General features: G+C 40.7%; 2 protein-coding genes across 6 annotated transcripts in view; one reads left to right on the top strand and one right to left on the bottom strand.

The window, feature by feature from the left end:
• Positions 1 to 2,377: 2,377 nt before the first annotated feature.
• Positions 2,378 to 17,676, bottom strand: LOC135486578 (uncharacterized). Of its 2 annotated transcripts, none has more exons than XM_064769488.1 (24): positions 17,473 to 17,676; positions 16,841 to 16,986; positions 16,465 to 16,583; positions 15,438 to 15,715; positions 15,069 to 15,228; positions 14,624 to 14,788; positions 14,054 to 14,163; positions 13,661 to 13,751; positions 13,341 to 13,375; positions 12,650 to 12,741; positions 11,719 to 11,851; positions 11,127 to 11,204; positions 10,243 to 10,385; positions 9,508 to 9,689; positions 8,823 to 8,906; positions 7,898 to 8,076; positions 7,277 to 7,392; positions 6,591 to 6,783; positions 6,170 to 6,238; positions 5,679 to 5,838; positions 4,989 to 5,211; positions 4,732 to 4,802; positions 4,024 to 4,130; positions 2,378 to 3,788 (listed from the first exon to the last, which is right to left on the bottom strand). In XM_064769488.1, the coding sequence occupies exons 2-24, from the start codon at positions 16,960 to 16,962 to the stop codon at positions 3,765 to 3,767; spliced, it is 2,934 nt and encodes a 977-aa protein (XP_064625558.1). In that variant the 5' UTR covers positions 16,963 to 16,986; positions 17,473 to 17,676; the 3' UTR covers positions 2,378 to 3,764. The 2 variants fall into 2 exon arrangements, with proteins under 2 accessions (XP_064625558.1, XP_064625559.1); XM_064769489.1 differs by having other exon boundaries at positions 4,989 to 5,208.
• Positions 17,677 to 18,524: 848 nt separating this feature from the next.
• The window catches only part of LOC135485916 (transient receptor potential cation channel subfamily A member 1-like), a 30,174-nt gene continuing 23,311 nt past the window's right edge, over positions 18,525 to 25,387 (top strand). For 3 of the 4 annotated variants that reach the window (XM_064768299.1, XM_064768302.1, XM_064768301.1), the window contains exons 1-4: positions 18,525 to 18,663; positions 19,811 to 19,979; positions 20,429 to 20,571; positions 24,948 to 25,013. In XM_064768299.1, coding sequence (XP_064624369.1) covers positions 19,825 to 19,979; positions 20,429 to 20,571; positions 24,948 to 25,013 — 364 coding nt within the window. In that variant the 5' untranslated portion in view covers positions 18,525 to 18,663; positions 19,811 to 19,824. The remainder of the gene's footprint in view (positions 18,664 to 19,810; positions 19,980 to 20,428; positions 20,572 to 24,947; positions 25,014 to 25,387) is intronic. The other variant, XM_064768303.1, reaches the window with a different exon arrangement.

Raw genomic sequence — 25,387 nt, 5'->3', positions numbered from 1 at the left:
ACTACTTCTTATAACTTTATCTTGGATAGTGCCCCTTTATCAAGACTGAAACCCACTGTGCGGGGCTAAGAAATTACCTTTATAATCCTAGTTGGATAACCACTGTGTAGATGATTTGAAGAGTGCTCTGTGGATGTGTGCCTGTAATGTCAATGAAAGTATGATGAGGTGATGACGATAGTGGAATGACGAAATATTGGAAAGAGATCTATTCCTAGAAGAACATATGTCCTGTTTTGACTAGGTGGCGCATTTTAGAATCAGCAGTGAGCACTGTGTGTAACATGGTGGAGGCAGCGGAGATAATAACTGTGTCGAAAGTATTGTTATAGGGCCTTCCCTAGGCCCATGGGGTTAAATTTACAATCCACGATTGAAAAGACGTAGTTTGATCGCATTCAACTATAAATACATTGAACAGTTGTGTTCCTTTAGTCAACCGATGACCTTTTGTTGGGCCATGATCGGGGATTGTAAACTGTAAATGTATTATGGACTGGGAGACGGGGGAAACACAAGTGAAACTGAAATAGACCAAAACAAGTGATTTTGGGGCTTTGGTTTAGACGCATGCCCCACATGCGCCATGCAGGATTATACGGCTTATGTGAACTTGTTGACATCTACATGATCTAGTGCTGTTATTGGTCATGGTACATGGTAGGCCTAATCATCATGGCTATATGTTTCAGGAAAAGCTCGGAGTAAAATGAACTGCCGATGAATAATGATGTTGTTCATGTTTACCATGTTTGCTAGTACATAGCCATAGGGTATGCACTGGCCAGTGCACTTTCTGCACGTCGTCATGGTCATGTACGTGATACCTTGCATATTTTGTTTTTTGAATGCGCATGCTTTTTGGGCAAAATCACTTGTACCAACACTAATGAATAATGTCTTCTTATCCCTATGACTCCATACACAGTGAGGGCATTGTCCCATTCCCATCAAATGGTAACTTATTGTACCGTATTAGGGTGGAAGTTGGGGAGCAGATACCTACCGTTGCACGCCTGTCATAATCAGTAGTGATGAGCTTCGCGCGATATGGAACATTCTTCAGAAACTCAAGCGAGGGAAGTCTGCTCATTAGCATATCTCGCGCACTGCTCCTTCTTGTCAAACATCGTAGTGAAATCGTAATGGAAAACGTCTGGCTTTGCGCCAGACGTTGAGACTAATAAGTGAAGAACTAACAGGTAAAGAACTTCTACTTGCGCGAGACTGCTCTGATAAAATTATCATTGCAGAGACTACGGTGACGTACACATATATTTTTTACAATCAAAAATGCCCTCAAAAGACGAAATGGAATGATTATTTTATTGATATTTCCTACTATATACCTTCCAATTATCACTTTATACAAATAGATCGGCGTTAGGTCGCATGCTTTTCTTTCCTGGTGACACTATAAAGCAAAATAGTTGCAACCCCGTAAATGCGCTATAAGTCCAATAATAAGTGACGGTGACCCGTTATAAATGTTTCGCCAGCTTCGCTTTTTTGCCGCTACGCGGCGCGTTGGGCCCTTGCGTCGAGATCAAAATACCGGTCCTCCGGTTCTCCCCATTTCTTTCCCCTGGCGGTCCTCCTTAGCTAATATGCCGGTGGTGCCTCCTGGATGGAACAACAGCTCAGCCTTAGGTAAGTCCTCGTTTCCCACCTCCAATAGGTTGCTGGGATTCGATGCAAAAGTGTTCCATAGGTAAGTTTGAATGACACAAAATGCCCATTTCCTTACAAGAAATGGCCATTTTGTTAGTTCATACTTACCTATGGAACACGGCCCTCCCGCCGTCCCCACAAACGGGACATACTCTTTATTAACGCTCAAGATAAAAGACTAAATATGGCGGCATGAGATCGGCGCGATCTCGCGGGATCGGTCAGGGCGCCGCCTGGCGGCCGAGCTGTTAACTCAGTTCTCCCTTTAGAAAATTAAAGGGATACTCTTGTGTTTGAGCCCAAATGGAGTAACATGCAAAAGTGTTCCATAGGTAAGTATGAACTAACAAAATGGCCATTTCTTGTAAGGAAATGGGCAATTCATATGACTGGAGGCGAGATTTATTGAATGCAGGTGATGCAATCCAATGATGCAAAACTTAGCGTTCAGCGTCCAGCGTCCAAAATCTGCGTCAAGGTTTTACCAACTTCCAGAAAGAAGGGCTGATTTCATTCATTCCATATGGTGATATTTTCTTGGCTCTGGAGATAGGAACGGTATCCATCTGATACGCCAAAGCCAAGAGTCAGAAAAAAGGCTTCCCTGGGCTTTTTCTTGGCCATATTATAATTTTGTCACCCTTCTTGGTCTTTTGAGTTTTTTTAGGGATTTTTCCCTCAAAAAAATTTCTTCCAGAAAACCTAAAACGTTATTCCAACTCTGTGAAAAGACTTCGAGCTTTGATCAGGGGTGTGCGTCTCGACTGTATTATGAATTGTTTAAAGCAATGTAAAATATTATTTTTAAGGAATTGATACCTCACTGTCGGTATTGGCTGTCTCACCAAAACCGGAGCTAAAATGTAGACCAAAACTGAGGCAGAGCCAAGGTTTTGGCCAACATTTCAGCTCCACCGGAGCGGGGACTCTCACAAAAGGAGATTCTACACTGTTGAGAAAATTTAATAATACAAATGGCTTATCTGTTTATTTTGTGCAGTAATTTCTTTCTGTTACTTCAAAGTACTACTAGTATTAACAAGATGTCTTAATTTTTACTTTCATTTTAATATTTCACCCTATGATGGTCTGCAATAAATGCAAATGGAAGGCAAAGCAGTGTTAAAAGTGAGAAAAGATCAGTATGTTTTACCCGACCACGACAGTGCAATGTTCCTTGGTACAGGACAATCTCCGCATATATCTCGGTCCTTCCCCCACATTGTTTAGGGGAGGCTGGAAGACAGATGCACTCCGGACGCAGAGGACCGGCCTCGTCCCAGTATGATTTAGGGTGATGAAATGGACTGCCTCGGGAAGACAGAGTGCTTGTTTCTCTCCAGTCTTCCAAATAAACTTATTTGAAATATAATTCATTTGAATATAAATATAATTTATTAATGTACGACGAGATACAATGGACTTCACACATAATGTGGAACGATATAGAAAAAGTTGTCCTTGGTTAGATTTTACCGGAGAAAAGAAATCCAAATACTGAATAGTTTTGGTCTCTCTTCTCGAACCGTACTGACAAACAATATGGTATGACATTTTTTCCAGGGATGGCGTATTAAAATGCTTCACCAGCTACATTAATGTTAATGATTTTACACACAAAATCCAATATACATAACGATAATACCGATGAAATACATTTAATTGACTATTGACCTGAATCGAAAAATAAAAGTGGGTATAGTATTATTATTGATGAACATATACCGGTGTGACAGCGGATATAGTCCCCCTGGAGTCATAGTCCGGTAGCATTGTATTTGATCAATTAAGCAGCATGATCTATTGTACCGCTAACCCTAACCAAAACATTTAGCAATGCGGGCTATTGTTACACGGACTATCAGCCCTAGGACTACTATCCCTTGCACACCGGGTAAAGAAAATTATCACAGCATTGCAAGCACAATTTATTGTAACGAACATAATTACTCTCGTTTCGCAATCATTACTCTATAGTTTCACCAATCCAAGATACAAAGGCCATGCTGGACCAGGATTTAATCGGACATTTTGGTACCTGTAGTCCCCTTTAGAAAAAATCTCAAAATCTCAAAATGCCCTTTCTCGTGAACCTATGCATCTGTTGAGTCGGGAATCTGAAAAGGAAAAACCGCTTTTGCAATAAACAACAGAGTTAGCTAAAATGACCAGTCGATTGGGGGGGGAGGGGGGGGGGGGGGTAGCAGTGAAGTGGAATTCACACAAACATTATGCAATTATGACACGCTCCAGTATTTTTTGTCTGGTGAATTTTGAATTTGGAGCCGACCATACTGATAGTATAAAAATGAACACTTATTTAATTTTGGAACAATTTTGATTCTGTCATACCTCGGGTTCAGGAGTTGGTTGAAGTTGGACTATTTGCTGGGGAGGAGGTTCCATGAAGCCAAATGAATCCACTTCAACGGTCGGTGAAGTTCGAGGGATGGTTAAAGCTGTAAAAGATTTGAATGGACTATTTCACATGTCATTATTAAAGCAGGAGACCTATCTCATTTTAACATGAAACATGACTGTGAAAAGGTTTTAGTGGCGAAAAAACTCCGACCTTGTTAATTGAGGTAATCGGCTACAGAGGTCAACATTGAAGAAACGGAGTTTGTTGAATCCTACCGAATGGGTCGGCACAACGCTGAATAATTTAATTAGAGGTTGCCGTTCCAACCGTGGTTATTGTGACTGGTCTTTTCCACCCACTTATGCTGTGTCATGTCGTGCACAGTTTTTCTTTAAAGTCCTTCTATATTTGTTATTTTAGACCCGATTTTAGCAAGAAAAAACCGTTTTGCTTTATGGCATTCTGTTGTCTAAGACTTGAAAGACATAGCGCTACTGGGATGTCGCCAACAAAACAAACCGTTTTTTTAAATTTGAAGTTTTTGAAATTTGTGGGCCAAAATCACGGTCGAAAAAACGTTTTTTTCTGAGGGTCTGCCTCCTTGCCCCCCCCCCCCGCCGCTTACTACGCACCTGTTTAGTGTTGCAGAAATGACCGTTGGCGTTTATATTGACCGTCGAACTGGACCCTATGCTTACCTCGGGGGTCTTCGACATCATCAGGATGTCTACTACGCTTCTGCTTCTTTTTTCTCCTCCTTGACACGTGTCTGAAATACATCCATACATTGAAGAAAAATTAGGTAACATATATTTAGGAATTTATTGTATCACCTTAACGATCATCGTATTGCAAATTCAGAATCGCATCCCCGTACATGAATTTCGAGATCGAGGATACGCTGTGTGCAAAGGTGAATTGATTTAAAAGCAATGTGAAACGTCGTTAAAAATACCTTTTTTCCATATCCCTCATTGTGTCATATTCATCTTCGTCATATAGTGGTATCAACGATAAAGATCGTTTTGTGTACGGGATGGTATTGTCATCATCTTCGCCGTCGAGGACGTCTCTGCCAGCTGGAACACCACTGCTAATACCGGTAGCTGGGACATCATTTGGCACTCCGCCGTCATTTCCGTCTTGTCCTCTTCCCCATTCTCCTCCTCCTCCTCCTCCTATTAAAATGAAATTAGTTGATTGTTGCATAGTGGCGATACTACACATATAAAGAGCTTGCAAAATATTGATTCAAAAAATGACTTGATAAAATTTGGTTTGGTGAAATTACGGGTGTCGCGATAAGGACCAACTATGACCGGGGTTCATCATTACGCAGTTATCTTGACCAGTGTTCTTCACAAAATTTTCTTTTAGTCAGGTGGTAAGCTTCTTGTGGTAGAATTTTTTAGCCCGCTGGTCTCGTATTCTTTTGATTAAAAAGCAATTACCGCTTCAAAAATAATGGTTTGTGGATAGGTCTGGTGATATTTTGAAAGGAGTCTTGATCAATTGGCCCACTACAGAAAACATGAGCTACGATGAACACTGATGGTGATACATGTAGCATAAACCCGGGGCAAACTACTGAATCTAACTACTGAAACGACTATCCGTATACCTTTGCATGTATAAAGAAACCTACTTTGCTGTATGCCCATTAGTTCCTGTAACAACCCCTTCAGGCTAGCCATGTCCTGCTTTATCCCCAGGATCTCTCCCCTCAGATGGCTCATCTCATTCTGTTGGGTGCTGCCTCGGCGCTGCATGCTTGTCCTCAGGTCTTGTGGGGTAAAAGTACCACTCTAACGAATATAAGAAATGACAGAAGGTATATGAAATTGTAGAAAAAACTTAATACTTACATTGATTGTGGAAATATTCTGATGTGGGGACACACATTTTGTTACCTGCAGCGAAGTGCATGGGTTAGGAAGGCTGAAATCGTGTTACTGCATGGTTTTTGCAAGACTTGGTGGATCAGCCTCGTCCCAACCAAAAAAGAGAGTGCTGTAGGATTACGATTGCGCTGCCTCGGTAGTTTAAATGTACATGTATGTCATAGGGACTGACACCGGGAAGAACTCTCCATTTAATTGCAAGTCCGACATCAAAAGTAGCTGTATTGGCCCCTACCAAATCTGGGGCGTGTTGCACGGGTCCGAACTTCTCAGTAAACCACTCCCTCATTTCTTCCAATTCTTGCTGTAATTAAAACAAAATACAGTTAACAAATTTTACTGATTTTTTCTCGTTGTACAATGAAAAAAAATTCAGTAAAACAAATTTTACTGATTTTTTACTCTTTGTACATTGAGAAAAAAATCAGTAAAATTTGTTTACAATGTAGATAAAGAGATAATAGATAACTCCATATATGGACGAAGATATAAGTTAAAAAACAAGGTGATCTTAGAAAAAGAGCTGCTCGTCTATTTATGGTCATTCGTATAAAATGTATGTCTTTACGACATCGAGCAAAGCTGCACTGAATGGATCAGTGATAATTGATCATTATTGGGTCTAGTCTACGAGAACATCGTGTTTTTGGGCTCACCTTGACTTGAAATGCAACCTTCTTTAGATCAGACTCTCCTTTGCTCACATCCTCAACATAATCCTCTGGCTCCACGTCTTGATGGATGAAATCAATGTGTTTCTTCAGTTGTTTCTTCGGCAGACTGCCCTCAATTTCCATGATGGTGATTGCCTTTAACATCAGCCCATTGGCTTGGGCGTTGTCGTAGACTCTAATGAAACGGAAACGACACTTTAAAAATCGAGCAAAGGGCTTGTTTCAGGAGATCATAGGTGAGAAGTAAATTTATGCTGACAAATTTGAATTTACTCCATACAAATTTAAGCCATGGACTCATATCAGGAGAACACAAATAAGAAGTAAACTTTGGTTCATTTAACTCATTTAAGGCGATACATGTACTCAAAGAGGAATGTTTAGTGGGGTCCATACAGAAACTTCCAGCAAAGAAACCTTCTGTTGCAATTTGTTCCAGGTAGACCCCTATATTTACTGGACTACTACTGTATACAAATTTAAACGTGTACTATGCATGTATCAAAATTTCTCCATTGAATCTGATTGGATGACTTCTTCCCTGTATCAAATATCGACGCCAGGTGGTTGGATTTCCAAATGTATATGCAGCACAGAAATATCCCGGAACTATCTACAGGTAACAGATACATGCAATGTATCCCACAGACCAAAATGATCGATCATACCTTTGGAAAGTGTCAGCAAGCAAGGCAATGAAGAGATTGATGCAAATGATCGTTGTTAAGGCAAACCACGTGGCGACGAGTAAATCTGACATGATTGGGTCAACTTCATTCATCTCCTGAAATTTCAAAACGGAAAATTTGACTTCAAACCCTTCATCAAACTAAACAATAGTAGGACAGAATATACATCGTGCTGGCTAGAATTTCACAGTTCCATATTTCTTTGATATTAGAAAGTAATATTTAAGCTACTCAGGCGCCGGTGTAGAAGTTTAAAATGTCCTAGGATAAAATGTCCGGGAACAAAGGATTCTATTATGCGCTTCAATCTCTGAGCTATTGACTGTCAGGGTCTCTATAGAACCATATTGCAGAATACAATAGGGCCGGACACTTTTTCCAGGGGGACACTTTTTACTTTTACACCGGGTCTCTCAAGGTTGCCCTTGATATTTCCCCACAAAAACAAAGGTTAAAACACTAGAATTTGCATAGTTTGATCATCTCGCAGCTTAAGGTTAAAACACTAGAATTTGCATAGTTTGATCATCTCGCATCTTAAGGTTAAAACACTAGAATTTACATCGTTTGAACACGCGAAGGTTGTATCTCGTAGCTTACTTCGTATGGGTAATCATCCACCAGTGTCAATCTGAATAAGCTGAAGAGTAGCTTGTGCAGGTTGTCGAAGCCTTGTAACACCTGTGTTGTGGCGACAAAAGTCGTATTGCCAGTAGGTGGACTCTCCACGTACTTGTCCTTGATTTTCACTCCGCCGAAGATCATCCAGAATCCAGCCACTGATGAGATAGTGCAAAAAAAGGTTAGTCGAGAGATTCTTGAATATTTCGCCGAGAGACATATTTCAAATGCGTTTTACGACATCACAAAAAGGTACTAGAAAGAACTGCGGCGATTGAAAGTAAATGCATAGGGGAACTGTCAAAGTGTCGTCGATATGCGTTTATGCCCAGTATTCTTAAACTCCTTGGTATCCAATTATCATTTCGTAGGGGAAAGCCCCATTAGCCTCGTGTTCTGAGTGCAAAGGGTCTTGGAAACTTGACCAAGTAAAGTTACCATGTGCTATGATTATTATTTGCTTTGGAAGCGTTTCAGAATTTAATTAAATTTGAACCATGTGCCATATCAGTGGCGTTGAAATGCCAAAACCTTGAAGTGTCCCAAAAGAGGTTTCGTCCAATCCTCGCCTACGGTTTGGGATTTCGAAATTTATTTTGGCCTCAGCCTCGAGAGTTTGGTATGGACCCTCCTCTCCGGTTTCAATTCTCTCCGCCACGGGTTCCATACCTTGAGTCTAGATGCCGAACTCGATAACACATGTATGGTATGAAAACCAGAATGTCGAACGTGCCAGCTTTGCAGTTACACCAATAGAGGTCGGGTTGTTTCAGTGTAGGGCTCTCTAATATTTTATTAATAGGGAGGCAAAATAAGTCGGCGTCAAATTACTTATTTCACACATTTAACATGATTGTTTTTACATTGAAAGAATCAAATTATTTGTACAAATGTAAGAACTTACAGTAAGGGACGTAGAAGACAAAGTACAGGAAGAAGAACTTGGCGAAGTCATCAATCATTTGACCGAGGATAACGATGAAAGGCCCTGAAGGTGAAATTATCAAAAAAGTGACGAGGAAAAAGATAGCATAAACACGCAAATCTTAAATCAATCAGTACACGAAGGGAGTCTGTGAGTGACATCTTCGAATAAATAAGAAGATTCATTCGTCTTATAGCAACAAGCATGCAACTAATGCCAGGGGCATTTGATTAGTGCACTGATTCATAGTGGTTGTTGGTCTATATAAAGAGGAGGCTGATGGTAGTTTTTACAGTGTGGCACAAATGGTTGGTTGGTTAAGCCCTTTTCCTACGCATTATCAATTAGAGACAGAGGAGAGTACTTAAAAGACGCCAAAGAAACTTGTTGATGAACAAACATGGCCATCGCAAGGCAAATACTAGTAGCTCATGCAACAAAGCCGCACACTTGCTCCGATGTAAAATTTACTGGAATGTTTAAAACTTACTCGCGATATGACCAACGTCTTGTATACGGAGGCGTTGTGGATAGCATAACCTTACACAGTGGTGAAGATGGTTTTATAATGAAATTGACCAAGTCCGGTGCCTTTTCACAAGCCTAGATTACACTAAAATTGCCGAGAGCATAAATAACTGATATTTATCAAAACTGTTAATACCCAGTGCCGCAAAAGCGCGAGCATATTTCATCAGTCTCAGCCAGACGAGTATTAGCGTGACGACCATAATTCGGATGTGCGCACGGGCAAGAGTGACGGAGTGCACGGGCAGTAGGACGTCTGTAAGGTGAGTCAGGATGCAAGTCGTGAGGAAAATGTAACAGATCCAGTCCAGAACATTCCTGAAGAAGAAGAAACTTAAGGTGTATCTGGCATGAAGTAGACAATAGATAGATGTTTGGTTAGTCACCCAAATGACGGCAAGCCAATCCTTAAGTTAAAAAAATGTTTAGTGACTGCCCTTTAATCAAAATTACCAGATGCATACATTTCCTTTTGATGCCATGATTGTAAATTTCTAAATTATACGCTTTTCCCATGATAATCTACCATAGTCACGTGACGCGGGTTGAGGACATGCCATCTATAAAATTGTCTGACTGTTGGACGCGGGCCGTGGGAATGCTCATTATAGCCACCGTGTTCAAAAAGTTTTAAATGGGTCATACATGTAAAAGAGAAAAAAGTAACTCCTATCAAAACAAGTTTTTCTGAAAATCAATTTATATAAAAAATCAACTTTACTATGCGTACATACCATTAGTGTGAAAGCCGGGCGGTTAAAATAAAGAACATTGTATTTTCTAATGTTTGTATTGTATATATCAGAAAATAAATGATAACGAGTGGAAGTTGGACTACTTGGCGCATACAAGACGGGCTACTTCAATTTACCACCAGCAGTCTTTCAGGTACACCATCTTTTCACGGTCAATGCTGCACAACTTCTTCTTCAAGAATTTCTCCTCCATTGGCCATTGTGGATGACAGAAATTCATATCTCGACTTAGCTGCGTCTTCTTCCATTTTTTCCAGTTCTGCAAAAATGGCATTGATGTATGAGAACTAAAATTAGTTTTAGGTGAAACACTTTGAATTCGTGGATTGTACAAGTGTATCTGCAGCGCATTCTAAACATGAATTTTATATGCAATACTCTAGTTTCGCCGATCTAAGACCACTCGCTGATCGATTACCACAAAATCCGCGACACAGACTCGACATGACAGAGGTCAACCCGGAACATGACGTCATGACCATCGGCTGACTTGGTGTTGCAAGCTAATGTCATGACCATGTGCATTTACCATCTGCAGTTTCTTAAATATTCAGACACGGTCTTACATCGGTGAGACTAGAGTACGTGTATATACATATAGTGTGTCGACCCGACATTATCTCAGAGTGACTGACCTTATAAAAGATGACACTACGAGTGACACTGTCCTTGTCTTCAGGACATGGGCACACAAACCGTCAGTGAAAACCTCAACAGTAGGATCCAATCTCTGCAAAAGCTTCGAACCCCTCGGTGAAACGCGACTGTGACGATGTGCCGACGACAAGCCAAAGTGGCCTTGGGCTATCGCGAAGGACTGATTACGGCTAGGGGATGTCACTTTATTACCACTGCAGCAATGGACAGTCTATTATCATATCCACAAAATGTCTAATTTTTTCTCGACCAAACGTCAGAAGAACCTTAGAACACAATTGCTAAAAAAGGAATTATTTCTACATTGTACATGTACATGTATTCAAAATTTGACGCAACTTACATTTAGTTTGGATTTCGACTTCTTATATTCGATGATCTCACAAACAATTTCATATACGGTTAGGGTGACAGCAACAACCTGCAATACATGCACATGTTAAAGATGGTGAAATATCATACATAGAACAAGACAACGTTCGGCAGGAAAAAGTCGATTTTGATAGATTGGGAAGCGGGGGTTAGCCGCACTATTAGGGACTTATCATATAGTGTGTATTATACGCATAATTTTCAGTACAACATGCACCTCCCTAGCCTGCAGGCGTATGCTGGAGACTGGACCATCATCTGCTTACGTACGCAAGACAACCAGCAGTCGATATACTGGAGTATGTAATCCATGGCAGAGTTGATGGATCGTTATGCTGCAAACTAGTCTAATCACCCCAACTTTTAGATACCCGGTGTAACATCTGTGGTTGTTCCCCATGTGTCAGTGTTTCCAAACAATAGGCAGCTAGAGAGACCACGACTTTTCAATAGGGGGGATACACAGAAAAACTTGTCAATCAATTTTTGAGCGTTCCCAAACAATGAGGGGAAACACTCACACACGGGAAACACTCACATATATTACACCGGCCCTAACTCACCCAAAGGCAGACCCTCCAGGCATCATGAGGGAAGTTGTATTTGTATCGGATTGTCCAGTCAGGATACACACCCAGGACAGTCCAAACCACGATGAAGAGGAGGTGTAAGATGAGGTTACCCACTGCACCACACCTAGAATCGGGAAAAGAAATTTTAAAGAACTCTAGGTTCAGTATAAGCAGGAGAGGGGGAGTTACATATAACTGCCAGTTGCCAATGCTGGCAGTCTAGAGTAGAACCTCTCTATCAAAGGACACCCTCAGGACTGGCAAATGATGTCCTTAATAGGGAGTTGTTCTAATCAGAGAGGTTAAAATGATTGGTGACAACCAATTTGGGACCGAAACAAGTGTGCTTACTGGAGAGGGTGTCCTTAATAGAGTGGTGTCCGGTAAGAGGGGATCTACTATAAATCCTAATGTGCAGTATATACGCAGAAGCGGCAGTTAAAAAAACGGTCATAAACTGCTGGCAGTATCGATATTGTTTCGTCTTTTTTGAGGAGTTACATGTACATGTATACATGTAAAGACAGCTGATGATCAACCCAGCTTCTGTGCTATTTCGGCATGAAACGTTGTAACTACTAAATGAAGAAGAAGAAAATGTTAGGCTACATGTAGGTGTATTATGTCATTCTACTTGACGTGAAGGCGGCGTGAGACCGATAATGTTGTATTATGTCAAGGGCAAAAGCGTCCACCCATGGATCTATGCCGGTGCTTTATCATCAGCGTTCTATCCATGGGCCCATCCAGGGATAGATGATGGCGAATTTGGGAATTTGGAACTCGATATTAGTATATTGCAGATACCAAGAATTCGTTATTCTCGAATCAGACGTATCTATCATAAGAGCAAATATGTTGAGTTTAGACATAACTGCTAGGTGTGTTACACTACAGGTGTCAAGTGAAAATAATGACCTACTTTCCGAAATGTTTCCATTTGATGCTTATGATTGCCTTTATTATGTCATGGGTCACCAAGTCATAGAACATGTTGGTTGTGATTACTTCAAGCTAATTGAAATGAGAAGAAAATTTGAGAATATTTTTGTCACGTTAAGTCATGATGCTACAAAATGTGCCATTTTTATCTAAACCACATTTATATTACATGGATAATCAACACAATAAAATCAAAATAGCTGCAGTTGACTAAATTATGACGCAGGGGTCAAATTTCATAGGTTCTTTCGTAAATTCATTGCAGGCTGTGTAAAGAAACAGGATTTAGGTAATCATTTCATGTACGGTAATACGTTAGATACGCTGGCTCTTTGCTGTCGGTTCAGTTACTGGACTATCGGGTGGTCCACAAAAAGGCGTACAAATTTGGAATATAGTATATTACAAATAGTACAAAGGCTGTACCTGTCATATTACAAACGTATTATGATATGGATCTTTGTCATATTTACTAAAACCTGAGGTCCATAAATCAAATATTGTAAACATTGACATCTGTTTCAAAATCTGAGAATAGAAGAATACAGTTATGAAAAACTGCAGTTCGCTCACTTCTTCACACATAATCATTATTTGTTTTCTCGTTTTTTGTGGCCCACCCAATACATTCTTTCAGTGTAAAAAATACTCGATGACTGCAGTATACTTACAGGAGACTGTGCAAATGAAGGGTTTTCGGTTTTCTCTGAAATATAAAAGGGTAGCGGGTTTGATAGATTACATACATGTACTGAAGACTATCTTTTATTCTAGACTCTGACTTTGTGCAAACTTCAATATCAGACTTTCCTCTACAATTTGACTCATACATGTATAGTTTTAAAAAAGGACCTTCAGAAAACAGACGACTTTGTTGCGGCGCACGACCGACAAGGAAGTGACGGTTACGAAACTCTGAACAGAACAAGAAGTAGAAGAAACCAAAGAAGAATCAGTTACTTTAGAACCGGCCTCATCAGACGGTACTTACCAATAGGTTTTGGCACCATGTAATTCACGTTAACTGTCTGTTGTCTGCGAATGGAATCTCGTTTGATGAACTGATCCATTGCATCTCGCGCCTGAATGAGAAGCAAGCCTGTGTTGAAACCTTTTGATTGGAGGTTTTGAGTGCTGTATGAGATGTGGCCAGACAAAAAAGTGGCCAAGGAACAGTTGTCCAATCACCTGGGATGTTGTGGTTGTAAACGAACAGTTGTCCAATCACCGTCCAAGGTGTTAAGTTACGCGAGGCTGTGGTTGTAGAAAAAAGAACAAACAAAATGCGCAGGTCATAGCAGAAATGGCCAACCTCCGGTTTGTCTATCGTTTGAGTCAAATGCCTTTACCTCCGAAAGGGAGATTTAGAATAAATGAAAATTACCAACGATCTTGTGTTCTTCATGATGAGAACTATTGCCAATTGTCCCTGATCGTCGTGCACATTGACTGGAGCATTCAGTTCCAACATCAGCGACACCATGTGGCTTACTCCTGAAAGATAATTTAAAAACTGTAGGGAAACACTATACTAGAGGTTTTGGCTGACCCGTGCACACCGCTACTGTAAATTGCCAAATTTTCACTCTGAAGATTACTTTTGGCGGATTTCGCGAATAGCCCCAATCCCAATTAGAAATCGCAAAGAAAACCTTTTATTGGAAAAACAGTAAATATCGTAATCTGCAAAAAATACTGAACATCGTGAATGTTTTATTTTTTCCGGAATTTCCCGAAACTAAAAAAAATCATGAACGCGAAAACAGGGGGGGGGGAGTACAACCCTCTTCTTGGAATTTTGACCGCGAAAATCTAATTATTTTATTCAAAATGTCCTTATCCTGGAAAAACTACATCCCTTTAAGAAATCCGGACTACGCTATTATGGATACAGATATAGACCCATCAGTCTCTTGAAGAATTATGCGAACTGTGAAAATGTACATGTACCAACCATTCTCGGCCGCTAACTGCAGGGGTGTCCTCCCCTTATAGTCTGCCACCTCCTTGTACTCGCATTCGGCCTTGATTAGGGTTTTCATCACGTCATAGGAATCGTACTTGGCAGCGTAATGGGCTGGTGTCTGCAACTCCTCATTGGTGCGCGCTTCCTTGTTGGCTGCAGAGAGATTTTCCATAAGGGGTCATCCACTAATCGTTGTACACTTTCATTTTCTTTGATTCAAAACCCTAAATATCAGTATAATCTCCCCTTGCTGACACCTCTGCCAAGCGGAAACCTTACGAATGAGAGCTGGAAATGGTCTGCGAGTTGGATAATAGTAATTTTTCGTTGTTTTAATTCTTCATGCAGTAAGAGGATATTGGGCTATCAGGATTTGGCTACAGGACATTAAGCGCATGACGCGCGATGAGTCGAAAGAGGTTACAATATTTACCCCCGTTATCCAAGAGAAATTTCGCAACCCTAACGTTATTGACAATAGCAGCCACATGGAGCGGAGTCCGGCCAAATTTGTCAGGGGTGTCGAGGATCTTTGGATTTCCAGCCTTATCTAGAAGATACATGACAACATCTACAGACCACGCCCGCACTGCCTGAAAAACAGAGCAAGTACTTGCATGCATATATTCAGCAGAGGATCAAAATGCACATCACGAGCATTTTCGGCCCTACTCGGGAAGTATATCATTTGACGCGTCAGTTGAATCATGATGTGCTTTCCAAAGCCAGTTAAACATGTTATAAAAAAACAAAAAATATTTTTGCTGTAACCTGAATACATTTTGGCCGGAACTGTTCTTACCTCATGAATTATGGTCTGTCCTGTTTGGTCTGGCCAGTCAATTCGAGCGCCTGATCCAAAATCATGTTCAATCAGATCGAAATTTACTCGAATACGTTGGCTGTTTTCTTCTTCCGACCTCTGCTTGCCTAATGTTTTGAAATAATCATGAAGTTTCCAGGTTGCCTCAACAACTTGTCTCCTCTGTGCAGGTGTTAGGTCAGATGGTGTGAAGTTTTCGTCAAGATCACCCAGTCCCGATCCTTGGTGAGCAGGGCCATCTCTGGCTTGACTCTCACCTGCAGACGATAGGTTTACGGCAATTTACGCCATGTTTACTACAATTATTCTTTCCGGCTTTACAATCATACGTTTGATTGACTTCGCTTGGTTTAAACCTATCGACCCCTATGAAATCTGTTTCGTGGGGATCGATGTTATCACGATTTGCCCTGATAACCCTTTGATAAGACAGTAGAACAACGGGAATTGGGGCCTATGAGTGTGAGCGGGCTTTGCTTAAGGACACGACAGTCAGTGAGACAGTGTATGACTCGACTTGAATTCTTTTAAATGTACGAGAGCGGGCAACAAATAATGTATTATTAGTCTTAACAGGTACATGTAATGTGTACATGTAGATTATACTTGGTTTTAGCAACCAGTCACTTTAAGGTAGGAATCAAGATGCCCGTAATTTTGTGGATAAGACTTAGCCGCAGTCGAGACATAAGGACACCCAACCTTCCTAAGTGTGAACGTAAAAAAAGCAATCATTTTTGCACAGATTTTTATCAAATCAGTTTTCAATGGACATAAACGTTTTTGTTGAGGAACAGTACTGTAGGCCTATGCCTACACTGTTTAATATCATGATACATGTATAACGCTCTAAGAAATAAATGATAATAGGTATTGAACTTTCAAAAAAAACACTGACAATGTGTTTTGGCCAACACAAATAAAATAGAGTTTTCTCGGCGATAATGAAAAACCCCTTTCAATAATGGTTTTAAACCTCGAATAATTAGGGAGAATGAAGGCTAACCTTTCTTTCCGTGTACTCCTTTTGCGAAATATCTTTTCCACATAATATTCACTGATGAGACCTTACGAATGGCACTAGCAATGCCCTTTCGAGATTTCGCCTTCTCACGGGAATCAGTTCTGCCGGAAAAAAATCGTAAAAACGAACTTTTAGAACTTCTTAATTGAAAATGTGCCGAGTTACAACAAATGTAACTAAAATGTTATTTGATTAAGTCGGAAGTCATTAACAGATTGACTTGAAACATATTGCGCTATTAAAATTTAACCGTATGCCACAATTTCACCATGCAATGTATGATGTCGGTTTACAGCTATTTTGATCACTAAGGTCCCACTTCACCACTGCTAAAAATTCCGTTTTTCTCACCACTCACTCAGTTTCCTTATTATCATTTTCTTTATCAAGATCTTCTTCCTCATCCATGCCAATGGTCTTGTCATGGGGATGGACCCTGTTCTTTTTCTCATGATGCTTAAATTCAACGTGGTTGCTCATGTTGTGGATGTAATAATCATTTGTCTGTAATAGGGAATGCAAAATAAATGTACAGTTTCCTATGTACAGGGCTGATGTAACAGTTTTAGGAGAGGCCTCTATCGGCGACGTTTGATAACTTTACGTGACCTACCTGGCTCCTGCCTATGGTCCCCCTTTAACACCCAATCTAATGCGTGCCAAGAAGGCTCTTAAACGAAATTCACCAGAACTGCCTAAACTCATCTTTCTACAAGATTGTCCCGATCCGTGAAGCCTAAACATCTGGCCAGACGACAATGGATCATCCTACAGGTTTGGGGACAAGCCATGAGACGAGGACAGCCCTGACCAACTATCGGCCTTCGCTGGATGCTTTGCTAGAACTATAGTTTGAATGAATGCGAAAAAGGAAAGTGAAACATCACCTGATATAGCCGGGTACCCAGCACTCTGCTCGTAACTTCATGAAGACATTCAGGTAATTTTGATAGGACACTACACAATGGATAAGATAAGCTGAAAACTCACAGAACGTTTCAGATAACATCCACAATCAAATTTGCTGGTATCCCGTAAACTCTACCCCTCAGAACGGTCGATAGTAAAACCATGAAGGCCTTTATCCTACATGTACTTATAATGAGTGATGTCCAAAAGAAGAGCTACTAGTATGATATTACATATACATGTAAGGACTACATGCATATATCTGTCAATAAGATATGTTGAGATGGTCTATATCGCCACTGTCATTATCTTGTCATGCGTGAATGCTATATAGGCCCAATCGTTGCTATGGTCGCGTGTCTAGACCAAGATCATCTGCTTGACTGATTACCTATAGGTCACCCTTGAGAATCCGCACCACAATTCCCGAGGGCATTCTTAGGCTGGGCCCGGATCGAGGAAGGATTTCCTGGAAACGTCATCCGAGGTAATCTCGCCATGCATCTAAATCACAACTACTTTCCAAATAGCACCATATGGTGTAGCACCCTTTTTGCTGCGCTATGGCACCCTATCCATAGCACCCCTTCCCTAAGATATCCGTCCTTCCCACACAGCACCCCAAGGCACTGATAGCACCCTATTGCCTATGGCACCCCTATTCATAGTACCCCTTTCCTATAACACCCGGTACCCTACGCTAAGGCACCTTTTGGGCCAAGGCATCCAACTATATAGCACCTTCATAATAGGGTTCTGCCCTCCAAAGAGCCTATTGCCCCCCCCCCCCCCCCCTCACTCTCCACCGGACCAAAAGACCAATAACATCGCTCTCTGTTTTCACTCCCTGGTTTAAACAATTAGAGTGTCTTATCGGCTTACTTTATCTCTTCGTGTGGACACAGTGATTGGGAATATAAAAACGCTAATAAAGCGGCTGCGCAATGCCACACCGGTCACATCCTGAGGAAATAAGGGGTTAACGTTCGTTTCTCCTGCCGCACCGGTCATTACTCGATTCATAATACGCGCCATCATTCTGGCGGGAACATAAGGGCAATCTGTAAGCCAATCAAAATAACGTCTCTTACTTACATAGCAACGAAACTACATGCTTTGCACAATGCATAACTAAAAAAAACAACATGGCCGTCTTTGGGTGAAATTCTCGATTGATTTATATTTCCCTTTTCTGTTTCGACTTATTTCGTGGGCTGTTTCGCCCTACATCGTCCTAAAATAGTATTGTGCAATGATGCAGATCAATCAAAGGTTATTATTTGACTGTTGACCTCCTTGTTTCTGCGAAAAGCAGTGATTTTCGAGCGCATATTCAAATAAGCATTTACATTGTTGCTAGCTGTACAGTGACTCAGTGTAGTGTACAGGTGTATGACTACGTACACTTGGAGTAAAGGTTGGCATTCTTGCTTTGACTGTCCAAGGCACAATTGTCATCCTTCCTGCTTCGCGTCAGTAACAATTAATAGTAACATGCAACAAACTTACCTGCAAATGACGTACAAGTGACACGCTTCAGTCACATGTATTACGTGGGATCTAAGAGATGTCAATTTTGATTTGGACTGTAGGAGAGGGTGTAAGGACAGTGTGTTCAAAGTTTTAGAAATAGAGTTGTAATTAATGAAGAGCCCAGCCTAAAAAATGGTTCTTAACTCGTCGAGCGAGTAGGCCTACTGATAATGTCAGTGGCGTAAGCCAAAAACTAAGGTCCAAGGCCTTTAACACATTATTTCGTGAGTTGGTATTGCATGCGGGTAGGCTTTTTAAAAAAGGAGTGTCTTGACCTGTTTGGCCGGCAAATGAGTTCGTGTGAATGTGAAGATGGCGCCACAGATACACTATCTGAATAAGGCTTATCTAGGCAATAGCATTCCGCAACATTACTATTTATAGCTCACAAGGTCATTTGAATAAGATATTGATGACGTTTTAGTCACGTGACAGTCGGACATCGACACTTATTTCTACGCATTTGAGCTTATTTCAAAGTCAATTATCTTTGACCCTGCATTGTTTTTAGCATGAATGATACCATAGAGTCAGAGAGAGAAATATTCAGAACAATTATGTAGTATTTCCAACACTCGGACATGTGCCAGATTGAATCTAACTGCCCTAGTTAGAAAGCCTAAATCCATTAGGAAACCGCATGTTTGTCCGACATTGCCTGTAATTCAGCGATGGGGAAATAGAGGGCAGCAGCTGCAGTGACGTCATTATCGCGGAATGCTATTTAGATGATAGAAAAAGTGTTTGTTTGGTTATCTCTCTAGCTTGTTGATAATCTCACTTGGAGGTAGCAATACTCAGCACCCACTGGATGTGGATGTATTATTGCATTGGCAATATATTGTATTTTAGAAGTTAAGATGCTAATTCAGTTGTTGTTTTACAGTTAAACATGAAAAGATGAGTTCAGACAAACATGAGAAGAAACATCGTAGAAAGAAAGTCACTCCTCTTGATGACGATGCGGATAAGAAATTCAACCCAAACTACAGCTATTATGAGAATCCAGCCTATGGTGAGAAAGATCTCCTTGATCTGGAAAAACAAAATAATGCGTAAGTGTTGGGTTAGTGTAGATGTGGGTGAGATCAGACTACACTTGAAGAGTTTAGATGGATCAGCTGCTAAATGCATTCTGAACAAATTGACATAAGTATGGTGAAATCTCACAGTTATGTGTATGCTAATTCTGCAATTGTCCTGGCTACCAGTGCCATTGTTGATATCCGACTGAACCCCCCCCCCCCCCCCGACTTTTCCGCCACACAAGTACATGTTGTAAATTGCTGTCTAGATTGTTAGGTAATAGCAATCATATTGGCCTCAAATTGTCTTGAAAAGGTTAGGTTTTTGCAGTTTTCGTAGGCCTTGTATAATACTAGTTCAGAGACATGTGTAGGCCTATATGTTGAAAGCATGTTCAATCATGTTTGAAAATGTATACGTCCCATTGATGTAGTAACTGACATGCCACATGTTGACATTTCTCTATCTATCCGTGTAGATCTGACATCCTCAACAAGTTTCAAAAGGCGGCGGAGAAAGCTCAGTACCATGGCAATGCTATCAACCTGATCGCGAACGTGAAGCAAGGGGCTGCAAGATGGCGGAATTACACCACAAGCAAGCGCACAAAGCAAAAGCGAGGTAAGAAAAGTCAACATACGGTCAACTTGGTGTCAGGTGCACTTGTACATGCATGCATGTCTACAGTGTACAGTCCAAGTCACAAATAACATCCCATCATTGGCTTGTCAGTGGTGCCTCATTGACGCGCTACCCACTGCGTGAAGGTCGCGCGTAGGTCGACGGAGATAAGCGTGTCATTGGCGCACAACTCGAGCGTGCATCGCGCGTCACTGACGGATGGATGTCAATTGTAATTTGGACTGTATGTATGTTCAAACCCTGCACTTTCTCCATGGTTAAAGAGAATGTTTCACATCCTTTTGGGATCATCTCCAAATACGCTGAAGTTGAAAAAGACAATTTAATTAGATTTTTAGGGAGGGGGTTAAGAGCCAAATCTTCAGTTTCTTTTAATAGGTTTCTAATACTTCAAATTGACGCCGAAAGACCACTTTTGTTTTGTCTTGCAGGAGGGGAAAGTGTCAATGGGCGTGACTGAAAAACCTTTGTTTATTTCAGCTTCAATGTGTTTTGAGATGACCCCTTACAGATTAGGCTACAGTACCGAGTTGAATCTCCATAACTATCCTTGACACCCCGCGTGCTAGGATCTCTCAGTCTTTTAACTGCAGTACAACCATTCGATTTCAGATGCCCCTACTATGTATTTAAGTAGCTTTGAAGCGAAAAATGATGATATAACCAATATTTCAGTTACGAGCCGATCTGGTTATGACTCATCGCGTCACTTCAGAAGGAAAACTGTTGATGCGATAGTTAGGGGTATGTGACGTTTTTGAGCGATAACAACATCCTCGGGTGCAAAGTGTGACAACGTTTTCCTTCCCCTAAATTTTCTGATCCTCGTTGTCAATAGCTAGGCTATTGACAACTTTAAAGTATGTCACTTGATGGCACTGTGTTTTCAATCGTCATGGAAGTCATTGAGAAATCTAACAATGGGGTGCTTAACGGTTAGGCAGGTCAAATGCACTGCTTGTATCATTTGTTTGTATTCATAATTCATCTTCTTAAGGCCTTCTGGCACCAATTCGATTTCTTGTGGAATCTAAACTCAGCGACATTTCTTTAATGATTGACCATAGGCACAACCATTTTGGCTTTGAAATCCTAATGCAATTAGAACTTTTTCAATGTGAATGCCAATTTCAAGGGTGGGAGTCTGTTCTTTATTTCCCAGAGAACAGCCCTTCTGGTTTTAGAAATACGAAGTATGGATTATTAGAAGAATCTATACTTGGAAATACTGATAGTTTTAGATTTCACATGAAATTACGCTTGCATCTTTTAGCCATAGTAAGGTCAAAGGATGTGGTACAGGTAAATATTCTGTGAGATCGGCTGATTGGCTATTCAAAGTCCTTCCTACAGTCCCAATCACAATTTACATCCCTAAATTTAACCTGCGTAGGTTGCACAAAAGCAGCGATCACAATCTATGTAACCTTCATGTGAGCTGCATGAAACTTAAATAATAAATAATAATAATAGTCGGCGCTTATATAGCGCTCGAATTACTCAATAGCTGGGTATTCTCAAGCGCTTTGGGACTATCATCATCCCGGTCTCCACAGAAGTCAATCTGGGGTTTCAAGGAGCAGCTACAAAGCGCTCATTCTTGAACTCGACCAGTAGGAGAAACAAAGTGACGATTAAGCCGGGAATCAAACCCACGACCTCCGGATCATGAGTCCGAGTCTCTCCCACTGCGCCACCGCGTCCCCATTGAACTTAATATGAGCACCATCCGCATTAGAGGACCGCTGTGTGATTTATGACAAAACCTTCAAGGAGATATGCAGGCAACTAGTGTGTAACCTAAAAGCTGCAAAAGAAGCACCAGAGGGTCTGTCAGTTGTGACAGGGACTGTACATGGGCAAGTTTAAAAAGTGAATTAGAAAAAAGATTTTTTTTTAATTTAAAATATTCATCTCTCTTTCCACCAGATATCCAGAAATCAGGTTCGACTCATCTACAGAGTTTCTTGTTCCATTTTAATTTAAAATTTAAAAAACTTAATTTTAACCCTGTGCATGAGTGGAGAATAATATTACCTGGATACTCATGTCGTCGATTTAATAGCTAACGTTTACGAGTATAAAAACTGTAAGGCTCAGAATCTAATTGATGGCATGCACTCTCATATCAACCCTGCATGATTCCTCCAATATTAGAAGAGTTTCTTCTTCTTCTTCCACATGCACTCAGTAGTTGGAGGTGTAATTCTCAAGGGAGTATTCCTCCTCCCAAGGTGGGTTGAGTATTTTACATGCGAAAACTAACGCTTATGCCGTGGTCACACTGGGGTTTTAACACGAATTGAATTCGAATTAAAACGTTGATACGTATTGGGGCGTCCCACTCAATTCGGTTCATACCGATCTCAATCCGCTATAACCAACACGGTCCGAATTGAATGCGAATCAGCTAATCCGAATCAACGAAACCGTATTGAGATTTCAAGTGTGACGCGCTTGATACGAATTAAGAATTTCGATCGCACTGCGCATGCGCCCGGCGCATGGAAAGTGACCTTTGACCGCGGGAACTAGTGCTCCGAACTAGTTAACTGATGTATTTATAGATGGCGCGTCGTTAGTACGCATTGAGTGTGGCGCGTTTTAAACCGATTTGAATGCGTATTCGGGCCAGTGTGACGCGACCGTTCTGAAACTAGATTATCCAATTTGTATTCCGGAGAGCGCTCTACGGAATTCGGTTTCAATTCGCATCCAGTGTGAACACACCATTAGGCACAAATTGGATTGATAGGCCTATTGAGTCGGTCTTTTGCCAATCCTTGGTGGGAGTTTTCCCTGCCCTGCCAAAGCCATTTATCTAGAAGTCGAAAATCGTCAAACGCTCGTGGGTTTTTTACAGTAACGGCTTCTGTTTGTCTGTCATGTGCGGGTGACTCGAAACATTTTGCTAACATTCTAAAAAAAAAATATTTTCATTTTCATGGTCATTTTGTCTGCTGCGTCGGCATAGCTTAAGTTGCAAGATATTACCTTTCTTATCCACACAGTCTTGCAAAATCTGTTGATATATATACCGTCTGATTTGCTATTGTAGGAACATGCTTTGAGTCAGCTTTAGCTTCTGAGGGAGTTACCAATGTGAACAAACGGCAAAACAGAGAAAATAAGGTCCCTGTAAAACAGCCCTACATGTATCATCAAGGTTAATGCAAGGAAATGAGTTGTTTGAATTGAAAAGAGCACTTATTTTGAGATGTATTGGGCAATAACTGCAGTGTTCTTTCGTTGCCATGGTTTTACAGCAGTTCTTTTTTTTATCTGACTTTGCAGCATCTTTTGCCTTTGTGTAGTTCTGCCGGTGATCTGCACACGAACAGTATTCCTGAGTTGTAAAATGCCTTGCAACATGTGCATTCAGAGTCCAGCTCATCACCCTGTTGCTGCAATTTCTGTTGTGCAAGCATTTATTTCCATTGATTTTATTGTAGCTCCAAACTCCTCTAAAGCAAGTCGTTTTAAGACAAGAATGTCTGCGTGCTTTGAGTCTGCCTTTGGTAATAGTTAAGATATTCAGCCTGCTTGTCGTAATTTTGTTTTCTATTATTCATACTTTCAAATCACTTGTTCGTGACCACAATCTTTTTTCGTACTGCAATTTTTGTCCCTTCCCCTCTATTTCTCCTCTGTAAAAAGCACCATCCAGTGCTGCCATATATTAGACATCAAACAGGTTGCGCACACATGTTAAATGTTCGAGGCCACGTAACGTGCTTGCCGTCCAGGCCCGGTTGTTCAAAGTTACGTTATCCTTAACAGGTACCTTATCCTTAGGGATGTTATCTCTGTCAGTTAAACCCATTAAAAATTTCACGTAAACATTTAACGCTTCCGTTTAGGCTAAATGTGTTTTGAACAACCTAGCCCAGGGCTAAGTTGTTCAAATAGTAATGTCAAGATTTTTGGCACTGTATTGTGCTTTTTGTACCAAAATGTATGCAATGTACAATGTAATATTGTGTGTATTTGTTTGTTTTCTGGCTTGTCAGAAGAGTAAACACAAAGCTTTGACATACGCAGAAGTTAATCTGTCATGTCAGAACTATTGTTTCAAATGAACACGCAGTCATCGCACTGTGTTACTTATCCAGGCTCCCGGGGCTTATATAGCTAATATCCTGTATTGCGATATCAAAGACTTGGTGGGTATGATATGTGTCACTGTGCACTTTCGGTGGAGATAAGTGTATGTCTACATTAAATGCAAAATTTGAAAAGGTATCAAATTTGGCGCTTATTGGGTTTTGTATTGGGACATCCTCACATTTGGGTAAAATTCCGATCATTTTCTTCACATTTGATTTTTTCGTTACCATTCCTTTTTCACCTCTTAGCTGATACAGCCACCTCTGACATGACAGCAGAAAAAGACAGTGAGTCTCGCCCCACAACCTCAGCAGGTATTTTCAGTTTCCCTTTGCAATCTGCTACATTTTTGCTTGTGTATATCATGGAACTATAAACACTTCTAGAATTAGAAATCCTTCTATAGGGTACTGATCTTTATTGCAATGGGATGCCTTTTTCCTTTACATTGTAGTCTGGTAAACGTTACATAACTAATTTAGTGTTAGTGATAAGGTGACGGGTAAATAAATTTCACTCTTCAATAAATAGCAAAGCTAGCTCATTAAACAAATTCGACATGATTCAAATGGATCTCGTCCGTGCTATTACATGAGGCAGCGTTGATGCTACTCTAATATTTAGAAAAACACAGAATATATCTGGCAAGTTTTCTTCTTTCCTGACTCAAATTTGCTGAATGAGTTGG

Source organism: Lineus longissimus, chromosome 4 (genome assembly GCF_910592395.1).
Source record: "Lineus longissimus chromosome 4, tnLinLong1.2, whole genome shotgun sequence".
Classification (NCBI taxonomy): domain Eukaryota; kingdom Metazoa; phylum Nemertea; class Pilidiophora; order Heteronemertea; family Lineidae; genus Lineus; species Lineus longissimus.
The sequence above is the reverse complement of the archived record's forward strand: the minus strand, read 5'-3'. Positions and strand labels throughout refer to the sequence as shown.

What these genes read in the sequence shown, in the direction of transcription:
- LOC135486578 (XM_064769488.1), bottom strand. Translation starts at nt 16,962, where the DNA reads ATGAGCAACCACGTTGAATTTAAGCATCATGAGAAAAAGAACAGGGTC. An exon ending in AAATGGAAACATTTCGGAAA is followed by an intron (nt 11,852 to 12,649) that starts GTAGGTCATTAT and finishes TCCCGATTCTAG; the next exon opens with GTGTGGTGCAGTGGGTAACC. An exon ending in TGTCTTCTACGTCCCTTACT is followed by an intron (nt 8,077 to 8,822) that starts GTAAGTTCTTAC and finishes CTATCTCATCAG; the next exon opens with TGGCTGGATTCTGGATGATC.